At 35.5% G+C, this 17871-nt stretch overlaps 1 protein-coding gene across 16 annotated transcripts in view; it reads right to left on the bottom strand.

Moving 5' to 3' along the window:
- mbnl1 (muscleblind-like splicing regulator 1) overlaps positions 1–17871 on the bottom strand; it is a 72283-nt gene that overhangs the window by 45782 nt on the left and 8630 nt on the right. For 4 of the 16 annotated variants that reach the window (XM_067362011.1, XM_067362008.1, XM_067362012.1 and 1 more), the window contains exon 2: positions 1525–2143. In XM_067362011.1, the coding sequence (XP_067218112.1) occupies positions 1525–1698 (174 nt within the window). In that variant the 5' untranslated portion in view covers positions 1699–2143. Of the gene's footprint in view, positions 1–1524; positions 2144–8423; positions 8693–9271; positions 9574–17871 lie in introns of those variants that run through there. The other 12 variants (XM_067362017.1, XM_067362019.1, XM_067362018.1 and 9 more) reach the window with 9 other exon arrangements.

The following is a 17871-nucleotide window of genomic DNA, read 5'->3' as shown; positions in this document are numbered from 1 at the left end:
CACCACAGTCATCAAAAATATAGGTGGTATTTTGGGTTAAAGTTACAGAAACATAAACTGTTAATAAAACATATGGACACTGATCCTGATGAATCAAACCAACATTATACCAGCATGCAAATCCTTCCCAGCTAACACATGACGTACTACTTACGTAATTTATTGGTACTTTTTGGTAATTTTGGTAAATGACAACATAATGTACGTTTTTAATAAGGAACTAAATAAGGCAGTTTGGGGTATTAGTGTGTGCAGTCTACATTGTAGAACAAAACGTCAAGTTATGTTTACCACAGGCTTTAATTTACTCATAAATTGAATTTAGCTATTTTAAAACCTGACAGAAAAATCTCAAAGGAACCAGCGGCAAATTAGACTTCCAGGTTCTGAAGTCATACCTGCACCACTCTATGGAAATGTAATGCAGCGGAATTTTAAAAAAGGGTGATTGCAGAAGAATCAACAGCTTTCACACACATCTTACAAAATAAATCAGAAATTGCATCAGAAAAAAAAAAAAAAAAAATTAGAAATACGTTTTTGTTGTCCATGACCCACTTTTGGGTCACAACCCACCAGTTGAGAAACACTGGTCTAGACTACTATACCTGTAAAAGAAATTCCTACATAAAATTCCCTGTGCTTTACAGTGCAGTTGATTTGCATTTTTATATACTGTGTGGAATGCTCATGTTAGCATCCAAAGTAAGTAGGAAGAAGGAATTTATGGCTAAAGCCTCAGCCATGTCATTCTAAGGTAAAACACTGGCTCATTTATACAGCCAGATAATATGGAAACTAATCTTGCTTATTTTAATGCTCATAAAAGTACTATTTGACTAGTAAAATGAATAAACTAGTAAAACTTGGAAAAAAAAATCTAATCAATGAATGAATAACTCTGAACATTTGCATCTTTAAAAACAAAAAATGCTAAAATGCTAGCAGTGAGAGTTCTAGTCTAGCTTGCAACATTTTCTACTGCTGCCTCTCCTCATGTTTTCCTCTCCTTTCTTTACTATGGTTAGAAAGGTTAAACAAATATACAATTTTTTTAAAATATATATAAATTATATATATATAAATTATATATATATATATATATATATATATATATATATATATATATATATATATATATATATATATATATATATGTATATAAAATCATGTGACCAAAAGTGGGCATACTCATGTGGGTGAAGAGCTCTATTTTAGCTATTTTTCAGTATGGCCTCTCTTTTGTATTTTTCTCTACTATGATCATATAAAAAATCAAAAGGTCAAAAATAAAATAAAAATAATGATAATGATAAATATTAAAAAATAAAATGAAAAATAATAATAAATTTAATCATGTGACAAAAAGTGGGCATACTCAGTTAAAAAAGATCAGAAAGACTGACAGATTTCAATCAGAATTTAAACAAAATTTTGTTAGCATATCTATATACCTGAAATACCTGTAAATGCCATTAATGTTCTGACTGCACACTAGAGTTGGAAGTCCGAGGCGTTTCTTACCTTCAGCGAATCAAAGCACGCAATGACTCGCCCGTTCTCCACCTGGCAGCTCTTGGCAGGATGCGCAAACTTGCACTCAGCATCGGAGCGTGAGCACGTTCCCCGCTGAAACTCTCGACACACCTCCAGCGTCAGCCATTTCGTGTCCCGCATGTGAGCCATATTCATCGCCATCTCGCTTTAGCGCAAGCAAACTTCAATTCCTTAAAATCCCAAAGTGCTTTGGGTGTGCTTGTGTTCGTCAAAAGCAGTTTGTTCTTTTAAAAATGTTCTCTTTCTTAGATCATTAAGCTCCTCTTTCCTTGTGGATACACACCAGGCCAAAGCAAAAAAGAACAAAAAAAAAATGTTGCTGAAAAGAAAAACTGATCTGCAGTAATGGATCCCAAAGCAAAAATCCTTGACTCTGATTGGCTGATTCAATAGTGCCCACTTCAGCTCTGTCTGTTTGAGTATGAGCAAAACAGCAGGGGTCGTTTGGGGTCACAGGGATTGTGGGGTTGTGCGAGCAGTCCTTTCACTGATGTGGGCAGCAAGCAGGCAGGAAAGCTGAGGCTGGTACTATAAGCAGCTCCAAGCAGCGGCAGACGCAAGAAAGGGCACGATACTCAGTACCCACCTGCAACAGAGAAAAAGAGGGGGAGAACAGCTTTATAGGACCTTCAGCAAACATTTTCATCAATTGAGTCTGTGATTAGTTTTTTTCACTGTGGACGAAGCTGTGCACTGAAACGAACTGAATAGGCACTTTTAACTACCTGAAATTTTGAAAAATTAAACTATATTATATATATATATATATATATATATATATATATATATATATATATATATATATATATATATAAAATAATTTTAAATTTTATATATAAAAAAGATTGAGGTTAAAAAGCCTGGGAACTGAAATTATGGCAAATTTCACCTTCAAACTATGAAAGAAAGCTATATAATACACACACACACACACACACACACACACATACACACATATATATATATATATATATATATATATATATATATATATATATATATATATATATAAAATGTATGTATGTATGTATGTGTGTGTGTGTGTGTGTATATATTTTTTATTTGCTATATATATATATATATATATATATAGCAAATAAAAAATTAAAGCTACTATAGTAAATAGTAGATACGTATATAGATTAAAAGATATTTTAATCATTTTAGGGGACACAAAAATGTTCCCCTAACTGAATAATCACCCATAGCATATAAGACTTACTATTTTTTCAAAATAACATGTGATATGGGATGCATTATGCAACAATAACCATTTCAAACTATAGCATGCTACATTATCATCACATGAGCTCCTGATCATGAGGCCATCACATGACCTCTGTTTATTCCCGCTGTCCGTTTATCATCTCCAAAATAAACGTATTGGGCAATTTTGATCCGGTTTCATGTAAAAATAGATCAAGTATTCATGGAATGTCAAGTTGGTTGAATTACATTATGGGATGCAGCATATTATACTGCATACTGCATATTTTGGCAGATGTAGTAGATCATCCTGGTATTCCATGCGTACAGAAAATGCACTGCATGGAATTGTACTAATTAGGACAGGCAGCATGAGTAGAATTGGGACGCAGCCCATCTTCCACTTTATCTCTGTGTCACTCAGTTTCTCACTCATTCTCTATTAGACTCTCACCAGCTGCATAAATCCTTCACACCCCTAAAAATGCCAGAAATGCACTGAAGTCTGCAGAATACTGTCAGTCAGAGCAAATAAAACATTGTCACACACATTCCTGGACTAACACACACCCCACTGACACACATACACACACACACTGGTCTCTGTCTTATACAAACACACACACAGAACACATACAAAGCAACCCTTCAGAATTTTAAGTTTCATTTCAGGTTGACAAAAAATGACCCAAAATGCACATCACAGCTACAGCTAAGAGTTGTGAGTGACATACTGTATCATTTAACAGAGGCTGAGAAGGTGGAAAGTGAACGGTGAGGTAATTTCCTGTTTCTCTAAAGTATTGTGCGACTAACAGTGAGCCAATCACAGGAAGAGATGTAGCAATGTTCCGGCCGCATGTTAGTTGAGAGCAGCAGCTCAGTCTGAAAGAGGACGAGAAACGACACATTTACGAAAAATCTACCAACATTTCAACTTAAATGACATAGTTATTGCAGTTGTTGTTAATAAAACTATGCAAGCTTAGTATTATCTACCAGTTTCAAAAAACAAGAAAAGAAAATGAAAGAAATGACTACATTTCTAAGGTTTCTTTCTCACTGAGTCATATCTAGAGACTGGAATAAAAGAGAGACTTGAGAGTGGCCTCTTTTAACTTGGGCCAGTAAGTAACCACCTAGCAACCAATCAGAATACCTTAGCAACCATCCACAACAAAGTGTTAAAAACCTCTCTGAACAGGGCCTGCATGTGCAAGAACAATTCACTGTCTTCAGAAAATGCAAAAATCTAGTAATTTATTAGTATTTTCCAGTAGTAAAAAACAAACAAATACATACATATTTATAATTCTATAATATATTATAAATAACTAAAAACCAAATAATAAATATATGTATAATTCTATAATATATTATAAATAAAAAAGAAACACATGGTAAACAAATAATAAAATAATTTAAATGAAATATAAATATTTATAATTCTATAATATATTATGAACAATACATAACACAAATAATCTATATTTATAATTCTATATTATAAATAAATAAATGTAAAACAAATAATAAAATGAATTAAATTAAATGTAAATATTAAATATTACATTAAATATACTATAATTTATTATATTATATTATATAATAAAATAAAAATATTACAATTAAATATATTTATAATTCTATAATATATTATAAACAAACAAACATGGCACCCCTAGTGACATTTATCAACATTTATTTCATACTAAGTATAGTACAAATCCATTAACATATTTACTGACATATCGCTTGAGACTTACTGATAAAAATATTATAATTAAACTTTATTTGGAGTATTTCTTTAGTTCACAGTGCACATTTCTTAATATTAAGCCTATGTGTTTAAATGTGTTTTAATATCACTATTAGTAAGGATAGTATGAATATAGTATCAGTCTTTAAATGCAAGATATTTAAAGTGTACCTAAAGTATAGTTGCAATAGTTCAGTTTTAGCACATCAATATCTTAAGCTGGACGTCAGCACTACTTACTGATGACTAAAGTGCATTAGGTACAAAATTAGTATATCTATTATATCTATAGTAGTATATTAGTATATCTATAGTAGACTTTAAGTATATCTATTTAGTATACCACAAGTACATTTGCAGGGTATTTATATTAAGTACATAAATATGTAAATGCATTTGTAGTATAAATAAATGTATTTAAAATTCATTTTGGTATATTTATTTTTCACTCGGGGTCTTTAGCAGAAAAACGATTACCATGGTACATTTTTGTAAAAGCACTCGTATGCTACCTTGGCCAAGTAAATTATAAAAAACAAACACACATATGCACACACAAAACACAGCCCTGTTTATGGAATGACATATTTTAATCCGATAAGACTTTCAGTGTGGAAGTAAACTGGATCCTGGGAACACTGAATACTCAAACAGGCTAAAAGGTTTTGTGAAATGAAAAGTAAGTGATCGTGCTGGATAATGTGAATCCATGAGCCTTGCAGCATGATTTTGATCTTGCATTAAACAGGCTCATGCCTGCGTTATCTGTGTTTACTGAGAAGAGGAATAATCACCGTGACAATTAAAGAAAATTCATGCTCAGACTTGGATCCTGCTTTAAGATCTTCGTCTTCACTTGATCACAACGATGCTGTTTCTTTGCTCCCTCTTTTTTTTGGTTAAATGATTTGGTTATTTAGTCACCGTATATCTCCCACAATCCTTTGCGGTGGAATAACAGAATTCTTAGAAGTTGCTGCAAGGTCAAACAAGGAGAGAAAATAAGAACGAGAGAGAGAGAGAGAGAGAGAGAATGATCTGGAAGTATGCCAATCAAAGCCCATTAAAAAGTCAAACATTTTTGCCACTGGGAGGAGAACTGGATGTTATGCTCTCTTTTAAGAAGTGGAAACTATTTCAATGATTCACATGAATGAGATATTAAATGTTTCATTCTTTTTGCACTTTGGCTTATGACTTTATTTACGTCTGTACTGATTGTCCAATATTCTCCTGCTGGTGAGAAATGCCTGATTGAACATTTGATTTCCTGTGGCTCCGTTTGTTATTTGGCAGCAGTGCGATATTAAAGGACTGATTTTTAAATGGAGGAGTTATAATTAAAGGTTAAAATCAGTCTGAGTTTAGTCTGTGTCTAGGAAACAAAAAACAAACTCTGCCTGCATAGATCTTTGACTCTTCAAATATGCAGCATATTAATATTTGAAACAGCAGTGTTTGAGACTGGAGATATTAAGTCACATTTGTAAACATAATAGCTAATTCCTAAGTATATGGGAAACTGTTACCGTTTAAGGCTCTAAAAGTAAGATGACCTGCACCAACACTTTTATAAACAGAACCATATACTGTAGGAACTAAAAACTAGAACCAAGAAGGAATTTTACAGTATGATGTCATAGAACCTGAAAGTTCCTCAAAGAATGTTATATTGTCTAGTTCTTTATAAAACCATATATGAACATGAAGAACTCAGAAACCAATCCACTGATCTAAAGAACTTGATGAATGTACAACATCAAGAACTTCTACAAATCTATAAAGAATCATATACAACCAAAAATGCCAAAACTACCAATACCAAAATACCAAATGTTCAGCCAAAAATGTCAAGGAACATTGTATTGTCTAGTACTTTAGAAAAACATATGTGAAATTGAACTCAGAAACCAATCCACTGATCTAAAGAACTTGATGAATGTACAACATCAAGAACTTTTACAAATCTATAAAAAATCATATACAAGCAAAAATGCCAAAACTACCAATACCAAAATATTCAGCAAAAATGTCAAAGAACTTTATATTGACTAGTTCTTTAGAAAACCATATATGAACTTGAAGAACTCAATCCACTGATCTAAAGATCTTGATTAATGTAACATCAAAAATTTCTACAAATATCATATACAAAAGAATCATATACAACCAAAAATGCCAAAAGTACCAATACTAAAATACCAAATATTCAGCAAAAATGTCAAAGAACTTTGTATTGTCTAGTTCTTTAGAAAACCATATATGAACATAAAGAACTCAGAAACCAATCTTCTGATCTAAAGAGCTTGATGAATGTACAACATCAAGAACTTCTACAAATCTCCAAAGAACCATATACATCCAAAAATGCCAAAACTACCAATACCAATTATTCAGCCAAAAACATTTTTTCATAAAATTAAGGTTTATGAGTTAAACCTGATGAGATGCACATCACCATTCTTTTTATGACCAAACCTTAGAAATAAACATTCAAGAACAAATCTATAAGTTTATTTGAGATAAATCCTCAAACCACATAACTACACCCTTAAAATACAGCTCATTTTTCAGAATCCATCAAGACTTCACCACAATCTGAGATACAGAATGGATCCTTATAATGTCACTCTGCAATTCAGAACAGAAATGCTTCTGATCTGGAATCAGGCAAGATGTGAATGCTCTGAACTACTGATTATATTTACTCCAAATTCAGCAGAACAAAAATCAGCATTTTTTCCATGCATGAAGGAACTGGTCTGAATTTGGGTGGAGTGCTTGATCAGAAAGGTGAGCGGGCAGCAGAGATGGTTATCTAAACCACAGCATTACATCGTTTGACTCAGATGTGTGTAGGTGATGATTGCCATGTAGGAAAGGGTTGAAAATAGTATCATCACCATGGTTACACAGCACAAAGCCCTTCTACCCAGTAACTCAGAAACACGCACCGTTTATAAACCCAAAAAGGTTCTGCAAAGCTGTGAGAATCGAAAAGGTCAAAGGTTAATGATTTTCAACATATTATTTATTAACTATCCAAATGATAATAGTTTAGTATGCTAAGAGTTAGAATTTTATCAAAACAATAAGTATTTTTTCTATGACGCCCTCTAGATGTTAAGCGCATTATAACGTCTTGACACATTCGACATGCAGTCGTCATCAGATACATTTCATTAGTGGCATTAAAGACAGCGGGCATCATTTGCATGCAAAAACACAAAACATTCCTTGATGAAATGAAAGTCTAGCATCTGAAGATGAAGGAAAAAGAATGTTACTCAAACAAAAAGCAAGGAAAACCTAGGATAAGATGCGAGATGGCACGGACAACCAGATACCTAACGCAGGTGCAACACATTTATCACCGCAACAGTCGTATAATAGCTAGCATATGGTATTAAACAAACAGTTCATTTACAGTTTAAGTACCTTTTCGCATCAACATTACAATCCGTGATTATTCACTTTTGCTAATGCAAAATTCGGCCAAAAAGATTTAGAGCTAGTCTGAACAGAATCGAATGTGAATTCTAGAGAACTAAAGTGAAGTATGCCTCCCTATGAAGTCTCCATGTGCTTATTTTCTCGACACTTTCACTTTCTCAACTACAGCGTGTCGTCGACAAAACCCGAAGACTTGGCGCCAGACCACCCCAGACAGATTATTTGTTTATTTTTCTTCCTCCCCCTTCAAAAAAACATGATCTTCAAACAACCGAAACAATTGCTTTAATCACACACAACCAATCAGCACTCAGCACTGACTTCTCAGCGACGATATTCTTTTCTCATTTTCTGATTTTTAACAGTCTGCAGCACTGTGAAACAATAACCCGCCTATTAAAGTCCTCTAAAAGTCAGCATAACCTGTTCTTAAGCAATCTTTTCTTACATGTTTCCCTGTAGCGCAGGAAAACCACCGCGAGCGGTCGACGAGCAGACTTGTGTGAGCTCGAATCCATATGTTTCTGTCTCTGCAGTGAGAGCGTGTTCAGCGTTTACTTACATGACTGCACGGAAGAGTGACGCACTCAGACAGAAGTGAAAACCTGCGTCAACATCTCTCTCCCCTCTCTTTTCCCTCTCGCAGACAGTTACGCTCTCTCACACACGCCCCTGTGCAGTCCCAGGGTGCCTGACTGGGTCCTACCGCTCTGAAATCTAGCACGAGCCATATTAGGAAACAGCAGTTAAACATGTCACACGTAATTTACATGTGGGGGGAGTGGAAAGCGGCTCTTACGACAGAGCCTGAGAGCATATGCAAAAAAAAAAAAAGAAAAAACCATGCACGCGCTGGTACGCGCATAAAACAAACAGAAGGGAAGTGAGACCCGAGAGGGGGGCTTAAAAAAGGAGAAGTGCTCTCGGGCTCAACAGTTAACCAATCATACGGTTGCCACTGTCTAAACAAGTAGCCGGTCACGGAGGGGTGGGGGAGTACCTGCGCGAGGGACGTTTCCTGCCAAACGCACACGCACAGATGCGACCGCAACTTTTTAGAATGAGGAAAAACACTGCTGAGGTTTGTTTGCAATCCCCAAGACATAACAAACTGCAGTTAGCCACAAAAGCAGCCTATAAAGTCAAAGGCAGCCCACACACGTAGAACAACCCCCCATCCTCACACAGTAAGCAAGCAAAAGTGGTGCAATGCTTCAAGCCTCGGCTGTTAGAACTGCAAAAGAGAGACAGACAGGAACGTGAGAGCGAGAGCGAATGCAAAAAAGCAGTTCTTACCTCTCACATCATGCTTACTATTGAGTGCGCGTATGTGTGTGAGAGATCAGACACGGGCGGCAGGCCGCGACAGCAGAGCCTCAGGCACCGGGTGGACCATTCTCAGAGAGGAGGAGAAAGAGAGAGAGACAGATAGAGAGAGACAGAGCGCGTGTGGCTGCTGGTTGCGCCACTGTGTGTGAGCCGAGAGCCTGCGAGAGCGAGAAACAGCAGCACTGCGCAGAGCTCCGAACTCAAGCGCCAATCATGCTCGCTGGAACCGCCCACCGACACAACCAGGAAGTGCTGCTGCTGCTGCTGCTAATGCTTTGAGTTCCTCGCCGAAGAGAGAAGAAAATGAGAAGGGGAGGGGACAAAAGGAAGGAAAGGGAGGTAAAGAAAAGAAAACGAGTGTGCTTGAGAGATTACATCGTGCTTTCCCAGGAGTCTGTCTACGTTCGACACCAGACTGCAGTGGGACACACACACAGCTGTACACCTGGTGCATTGTGCGGCAAAGTTATCTGCTGCTAGGAAAGGCAGGATTTAGTCTTAATTCGACTCTGAATATGGGTTACGGCCATTTCAGGAGAGAAACATATCATCGCAGTGGCTCTGCGGGGTGCATTTTCCCAATAATCCGCTTTGAAAAGCGTGATATATTTACACCATAAGCTATTTATTAAATGACACAGAGGAGAACTGGGTTGCGTTCATTTATTCCACTGATGTTAATACTAACAAACTCCCACATGTCCGGGAATTTAGAGCCCCTTTAAACTAAACAATATTTTCCTGGAGGGCCATAAAGCATTGAAACTGGGGCATTAATTCATTATCTTCTGAAAAAATGTTTTATTGCATTATTTGCATATTTGAGCCTCGCCCAGCAATGATTGCGGTTATGACTCCATCTGACTACTGGAAAAATGACACACAGCTCACAATGGAATAATTATAATGATAAAAGATGATCAGCTTTTTTTTTTTTTTTTTTTTTGCAAAAGTCAATAGAAAAAGTTTGCTTTTGATAACACAAACTAAACACAAGGAATTTTGTTTTCACGAGAATTAAGTAGAGATTCACTTATGCAGACGGTTCACAGATGTCTGAAAAGCTCGACTGTGTCCTGGGTTTTCTTTGGTTCACAGCTTAAAGGGTTAGTTCATCTAAAAATGAAAATTCTGTCATTTATTACTTACCCTCATGCCGTTCCACACCCGTAAGACCTTCGTTAATCTTCGGAACACAAATTAAGATATTTTAGTTGAAATCCGATGGCTCCGTGAGGCCTCCATCGGGAGCAATGGACACTTCCTCTGTCAAGATCTATAAAGGTACTAAAAACATATTTGAATCAGTTCATGTGAGTACAGTGGTTCAATATTAATATTATAAAGTGATGAGAATATTTTTGGAGCGCCAAAAAAAACTAAATAATGACTTATTTAGTGATTGCCGATTTCAAAACACTGCTTCAGGAAGCATCGGAGCATAAATGAATCAGTGTATCGAATCTGCTGTTCGGAGCGCAAAAGTCACGTGATTTCAGCCGTTGGCAGTTTGACACACGATCTGAATCATGATTCGACACATGATTTATCTGTGCTCCGATGCTTCCTGAAGCAGTGTTTTGAAATCGGCCATCACTAAATAAGTCGTTATTTTGTTTTTTTTGGTGCTCCAAAAATATTTTCGTCGCTTTATATTATTAATATTGAACCACTGTGCTCACATGAACCGATTTAAATATGTTTTTAGTACCTTTATGGATCTTGAGAGAGGAAGTATCCATTGCTCCCTATGGAGGCCTCACGGAGCTATCGGATTTCAACTAAAATATCTTAATTTGTGTTCTGAAGATTAACGAAGGTCTTACGGGTGTGGAACGGCATGAGGGTGAGTAATAAATGACAGAATTTTCATTTTTGGGTTAACTAACCCTTTAAGGGCCAAAAATGTCAAAGGCATGTAATGGCAGGAAACTTCTAAAAAGGGCAATACTAAAGTGTTAATTTTGTATTATTTATATACCATTATAGAATCTATTCATATTCAGTTTTCATTTTTTATTAAATTTTTAATAATTTTGTTATTTGCTTTTGTCATTTTTTTGTTTGTTTTTTTCATTTAAGTTTTAGTTATTTTAGTAGTTCTACTTAGTGCTTTGCTACTTCCGCTTTGTATTGCTACAATGTCAATATAAATTAACAATACTTATTAGGGGTGTAACAGTACACAAAGATAATGGTTCTGTACGTACCTCGGTACTGAAGTCATGGTTTGGTATGGGTTCGGTACAGCAGGGGGAGAAAACTGCACATAAAATTGCTTCTTTTTCTTCTTTTTTCGTAAACAGTGGTTTACTGAACAAATTGTATCTCTCTCTTTAAATAAATTAAATTATAATGAACACTTTTACTGTCACACAGTTCCTGTCCTTGTTTTCATGAAAAATGTATTTAAATATTAAATAATTATGACATTACTAACAGGTCAATTAAATATAATAAATATATAAGCTTATATGGTGCATAAATTTAGTGAAATGCTCCCCTTTAGAGTTAATTGCTGTGGACACTAATTGACTTGCCTGAGGTGAATGTAATGCTGAAACTCTGGTTGAGAGAATACACATAAACATATCTATGCATAGATTGTCTGTTCTTCTTCTGCACTTTTTTCTGTTGTGGCAGTTAGCAAACAATGTTGCATTACCGTGCGCCCCCTTCTGGACTGGAGTTCGGATTGCCTGCGACTGACTCTATTCATTGTCTGACTGCATGTGCCGAGCTGTGACAGCCGTACCGTGACAGTTCGGGATGAATACATGTACTGTTACACCCCTAATGTTTATTCATTCTCTGCGTTACCTGGACCGAGAAAGTCACTTTTATTTGTCAGCAAAAGTCCTTTTGACAGCTCCAGGGCTTTTGTGAAAATGTCAGTTTCTTGGACATAAAACACTGTTCGTGGTCATCCAGTTTGAAATGCTGACTACAAAGCGGAGGTTGTTCAGATTTTTTGTCATGCCGTTCTCTCCATATTTACGATTCTTTGCAGCCTTTAGCCATTGCCTACAACGCGCTGGATCCTTGACTGGAAACCGACTGTAACTCACTACCTCTAAACGTTTACTCTTTGAATTCTTGTGCCCGGGAACAATACAAGTCGATAAAAGAGTGAAAAAGTTTGCTAAGAAGTATTTCCTACTAAAGCAAGTCAGCATTTGACTCTGGTAAGCGTATCCATAGCAGACTGGTGGGAGTGACCTTGGCTGGCAAAATGCCCAGTGCATTAAAAAAAAAATGTTTTAGTTAACAATAACAACACTGCTATACATACAGTACACATATAAGTCTCATAGACAGATGTTTGACTGTCGAAAAGTCTGGTCCATTTTGCAGGTCATTCAGACCAAATTTGGATTGATCAACCACAGTTTGTGGAATTTCTGACAAAATGCATGTATATAAATTTATCTGAAAAAGTTGGGAATTGTTCTGTTGGGAGTCTGTGATGGCTAATATACTAGTGTGGAAAAAACTCAAATAATTGTAAAGTAACAGAAAACAACAAAAACATTAAAAAAAAATTAATTAAAAAATTAGAAAATGTTTGAGGAATGTGGAAAGCAAAACTAAATGTGAATAATTTTTTTGAATTTGAGTAACTGATTAGAAGGAGATTATTTTACAGATAAAACAAAGTAGAATAGTAAGTACTAAGTGCATCAAACAAAACTATCTGTTTTTGTTTTGTAACTATCTTTCAAAGACTTGAAACTGAATAGAGCTAAATGAAAGACTAGTGCACTAGTTTATTTATTTATTTATTTAATTATTTATTTTTAAGTAAATTGAATTCAGAATGGAACCTGCATTGGCTGCAATGCAAATGTGGATTCTGTCAAATTTGTGATGTACTTTTATACCATAAATAATAATACCTATTATGCCTACTTTAGCATCTACCATTGTTTCAGCTTTGTGCTTGTATCTTATGTTAACAATAATAATAATAATAATAATAATAATAATAATGATAAAACATATCCTTACTTGAATATAAATGGAAATAACTTTTGTAAATTCTTGTAAAAAGTATAATTGTAAAGCTGATTTCCCCATGTCTAGACATCAGGGTGGCTCACCTAATAAATGCAATTTTGGTCATACACAATTACCAACCACAGCAAAGTTATTAGTTTCCTATTAATTTAAAACAGTCATGTGAACTACACAAGGCCTGATATCAAAATGGTTAGCCTGTTTAGGTACCCTTTGGCTGGCATCAGCGATAAATATATGATAATTTATGCTGTTGACGCCAAGACCAAGGCAACAGTCCAGCTCTGGTTTATATTAACAACCAGACAAACACATACACTCTCATTTCACTCTGTCTACCTCTTTCCCCATTTCCCTCAACTGACCGATTCATTCAGATATTACACATAGGGAAAATATGTCCTATCCAGTAATTCCTGTCTTTTTCCTTTCCGCTCATACTTTCTTGTCCTCATACTTCTAAAAGGTTGTTTCGGTATTAAGAGTGACGAAAGTGGCAGAAATAGTCACAGAGTAAGAGAAGACGGTCATACTTTCCACTGAAACGACTCTCGCTCGCTTTCAAGTTGTATGATAAATGGAACTCTATTAGCAGACTGTTAAAATGGCCAAACGCTCTCAAGTTTTGCATCCGCATAAATTTACATGTGCATCTCTCTAAATCAGTGGTTTTCAACCTGGGGGCTGGTGCCCACTGGGGGGCCTCAGCAAACTTCCAAGGAAGCCATAGGATGACTTAAAATTTTATTTAATCACACACACACACATATATATATATATATAAAATGCTTAAAAAAAGTTTTTCCACTCACCCAACCCCTTTCTTAGATATTCAGAAATCAAAAATTCATGGTTAATTAAAAAGAATTGATAACTTTGGGGTTTGGTTATGCAGCATTTTCAAAATTACAGCAGAAATAACAGGAAATATCTCTGCCAGTATGGGTGGCCTTTGAATAACTGTGTTAACAATGGGGGGGTTTCAAGTCAAATAGGTTGAGAATCACTGCTCTAAATGACTGTGTATGGGTGAGCACCAGTGTTGAAAAATAACTAGCAAAAAGTAACTTTTTCTAACTTCTTAACATTTGTTCAGTAACCTAACCTTACTCCACTGTTTTCAAAATAGTCTAGCTTTGAAGTTTGTTATGCTAGAAAGATTCATTTCAGTAATTCAGTTTCTTCTCAGTGATTCATGTAAATAATTTCAGCCCGACTGCTGGAAAAGCTGCTCAGTTCTAAGAATGGTAAGGAATGTTTCCAGTTATTTCTGTCACCATCATTTAGAATTTTTTTTAGATATTGTAATTGAACAGTTAATCTGATAGATATATACTACATTTCAAAAATATGGGGTCAGAAAGGGGTTTTTTTTTTTTTTTTTACGTTTTTGAAAGAAGTTTCTTATGCTCACCAAGGCTGCATTTATTTGATCAAAAATACAGCACAAACAATAATATTGCAAAATTTTATTACAATTTAAAATAACTGTTTTCTGTTTCAATATATATTTTTAAATGTAATTCATTCCTAATGTGCTGATTTGGTGCTCAAGAAAAATGTATTTGATTTTATCAATGTGGAAAACAGTTGCTTAATATTCTTGTGAAATCTGTGATATATTTTTTTTAGGATTCATTGATTAATATAAAGTTCAAAAGAACAGCATTTATTTAAAAATACTCTTTGATAAAATGATAAAAGTCTTTACTTTGACTTCTTTCTAATTTAATGAAAAAAACGAAAACTTGTGAACGGCAATGTGTATTATATATTAAATAGCTCCAATGGAGTTTTTGTTAGTATCTTGGAATGCAGCTAGCTACTTATTCAAAAGAGCAGCTTGACTTGATATTATGATTAGCTTGTAGTTTGGCAAGCTACATTTTGAAGTATTTTCCCCTACAATGGTGCGCGCACACACACACACTTGCACAATGAAAGCATATTTATGTGGACCATGTGTTTGTGTGGAATCTGTATGTGTACAATGTGTAACCATGTATATTAATAGATAGAAAAGTGAGTTAAAGCACGAGCTGGCTGGGGTGACCTGATTTATGTTGGTCTGGCTTCATGACTTCAGAACATTCACAGTTTTCTTGACCTCACTTTGCCAAATACACTGACTCACCAAACAGACATCTAGGCGCACACATGATCGTCAAACACGCATACAGAAGGAATTTTCTTACTGCAATCACACCGATGTGCCTCTCTCTCTCACTCTCTCTCTTTCTCAGCCCCTCATACCCTCTCTCACAAGTTTCTCTTTAATGCTTCAACATTTACAGCTTAAACATGTCTGAGTGAAAAAGTTGAAAAGAAAGGGGTGAAAGTGATTGGGCGTGGCTGTTTACACAGCAAGTCAAAGTCATTGGGCCTGGCAGTTTATAGTTTACTGAAAGAGCGTATGTTGGTGTTAAGTGTAAAATAGACTCACCTAGAAAGACTATCGACATCAAGTCTGGTACTTAACGCAGCATATTCTGGCAAAGATTACTCAGTTAAGACAAGAACAGATTGTCTGACCTACACTAACAACTAAAGTTTGGGGGTGGTAAGATATTTTTTAATGTTTTTGAAAGAAGTCTCTTATGCTTAGAAGAAAGAAGTCTAATAAATGCTTAGGCTGCATTTATTTGATCAAGAATACAGTAAAAAAAGTAATGCTGGGTTAAAAAAACCCAAGCTGGGTAAAATATGGACAAACCCAGCAGGTTGGGTTAAAAGGCACCTGTTATGCCCTCTTTCACATGATGTAATATAAGTCTCTGGTCTGGTCAAGTTTCAGCTTAAAATACCCCACAAATTTGCCCATATTTGAGGGTGAGCAAAAACACGCCTTTTACTATATTACTATATTGATTTATAAAAAAATAAATCCAAAATTGGTTGAAAAAAAATGGCTGGGTGAAAACAACCCAATCCCTGGTTTTGTCCATATTTAACCCAGCAGTTTTTAGAGTGTAGACAGCTGTCACTTTAAGGCTGAATGCACGGATCCACATCTAATATTCTCCTAATTGTTTATGTTCATTTAAGACATAACTGAGTGAATGTTCAAAATAGACATTTTGACATAGTTTTGTGTGTATTTGTCCATGCAAATGAGAAAGAGAGTTGACGTCTGAGAGGTGGCTATATGTGTGCCCACAGAAAACTTGACTGAATTGAGCTCTGTTTCTCGCCATCATGCTTTTTCAGATTTATCCATAACCTCTTTCTCCCAGACGTTTACATTTTTGAACGTTTTATGAGACATGCAGCAAGTGGCTTATGTCCCACCAGGTAGACCAGCACATTACAATTCAAACGTGTGCATCTACCACGCAGGACACTGACTGGATCTCTTCCCAAATCGTCACTATCTAACATTTTCATCTCGTTTTTATTCGTTGACGAAAATGTCAATAGATTTTCGTCATAGTTTTTGTCATTCATAACTGGTTTTTATTTAGTTATCGTCTCGTTTTTGTCAGTGAAAAAATGGCATTGATGAAAATGATGACGCAAATTATTCATCAATGAAATTAAAGGGTTAGTTCACCCAAAAACTTTTTGAGAAAAGTAGTTATGACATCGTTAAAATAGTCCACATGTCTACAGTGGTTCAACCTTAATGTTATGAAGCAACGAGAATAGTTTTTGTGCGCATAAACAAAACAAAAATAACGACTTTATTCAACAATAATGCCACTATTGTCACAATAGGGACTAATTTTACGATGGCTTTACTACCTTTCTGGACCTCAAAAGATGCAATGACGTTGCTGCCTATGTGTGGTTCAGAAACCCTTAAATTTTATCAAAAATATCTTTGTGTTCCAAAGATGAACAAAGGTCTTATGGGTTTGGGATGACATGAGGGTGAGTAATTAATGACAGAAATTTCATTTTTGGGTAAACTAACCCTTTAACATTGGAAAAAAAGGAAAATGCATTGGTTATGGTTTTAACTTAAGATTTTCTCCACATTGAGCTTCTCTATTTCTACGTTTTGAATGACCAACGCAGCAGTGCCACATCTAGCCTATCTGCGACACAGAAACACTAACAGAAACATTAAAACGTTCTTATATCATCATCATCATCACACACCTTGTGCGCCACTGATAAGGCTGTCTGACACAAACCTAAAGTTCGAATGCACTCTTTTTGCATTCAAATGTGGATTTTCATTTTACATTTGACGAATATTCGAAATTCGAATTTTAATTGTTAGGTGTGGCTCTGAGGCTCCGCTTCCCTTATTTATAATATAATTTATTTCAATATATCATCGAAAAGTACTATGTAAATAAACGTGACTTGACTGGAGTGACGAATTGCAGAGCTCGTGCACACATATCCACATCGCTATGATCAGATGCTTTCTTAACTGCTGTTTTCTCATTTTTGTTCTGTGTTTATTGTGTTATTGAGAGGAAAGTGCCTTCGCCATGAGTATATGGGGGCCTTTACACCGCATCCACTGGGTCTGGCTTTGCTCAGCCAACCACATTAGGCAATGGTGGTGTGGAGAAAAAGTCCCTGCTGATGTTAAAACA

Source organism: Chanodichthys erythropterus, chromosome 16 (assembly GCF_024489055.1).
Source record: "Chanodichthys erythropterus isolate Z2021 chromosome 16, ASM2448905v1, whole genome shotgun sequence".
NCBI lineage: Eukaryota > Metazoa > Chordata > Actinopteri > Cypriniformes > Xenocyprididae > Chanodichthys > Chanodichthys erythropterus.
Note: the sequence above shows the minus strand (reverse complement) of the source record. Positions and strands in the feature narration are given on the sequence as shown.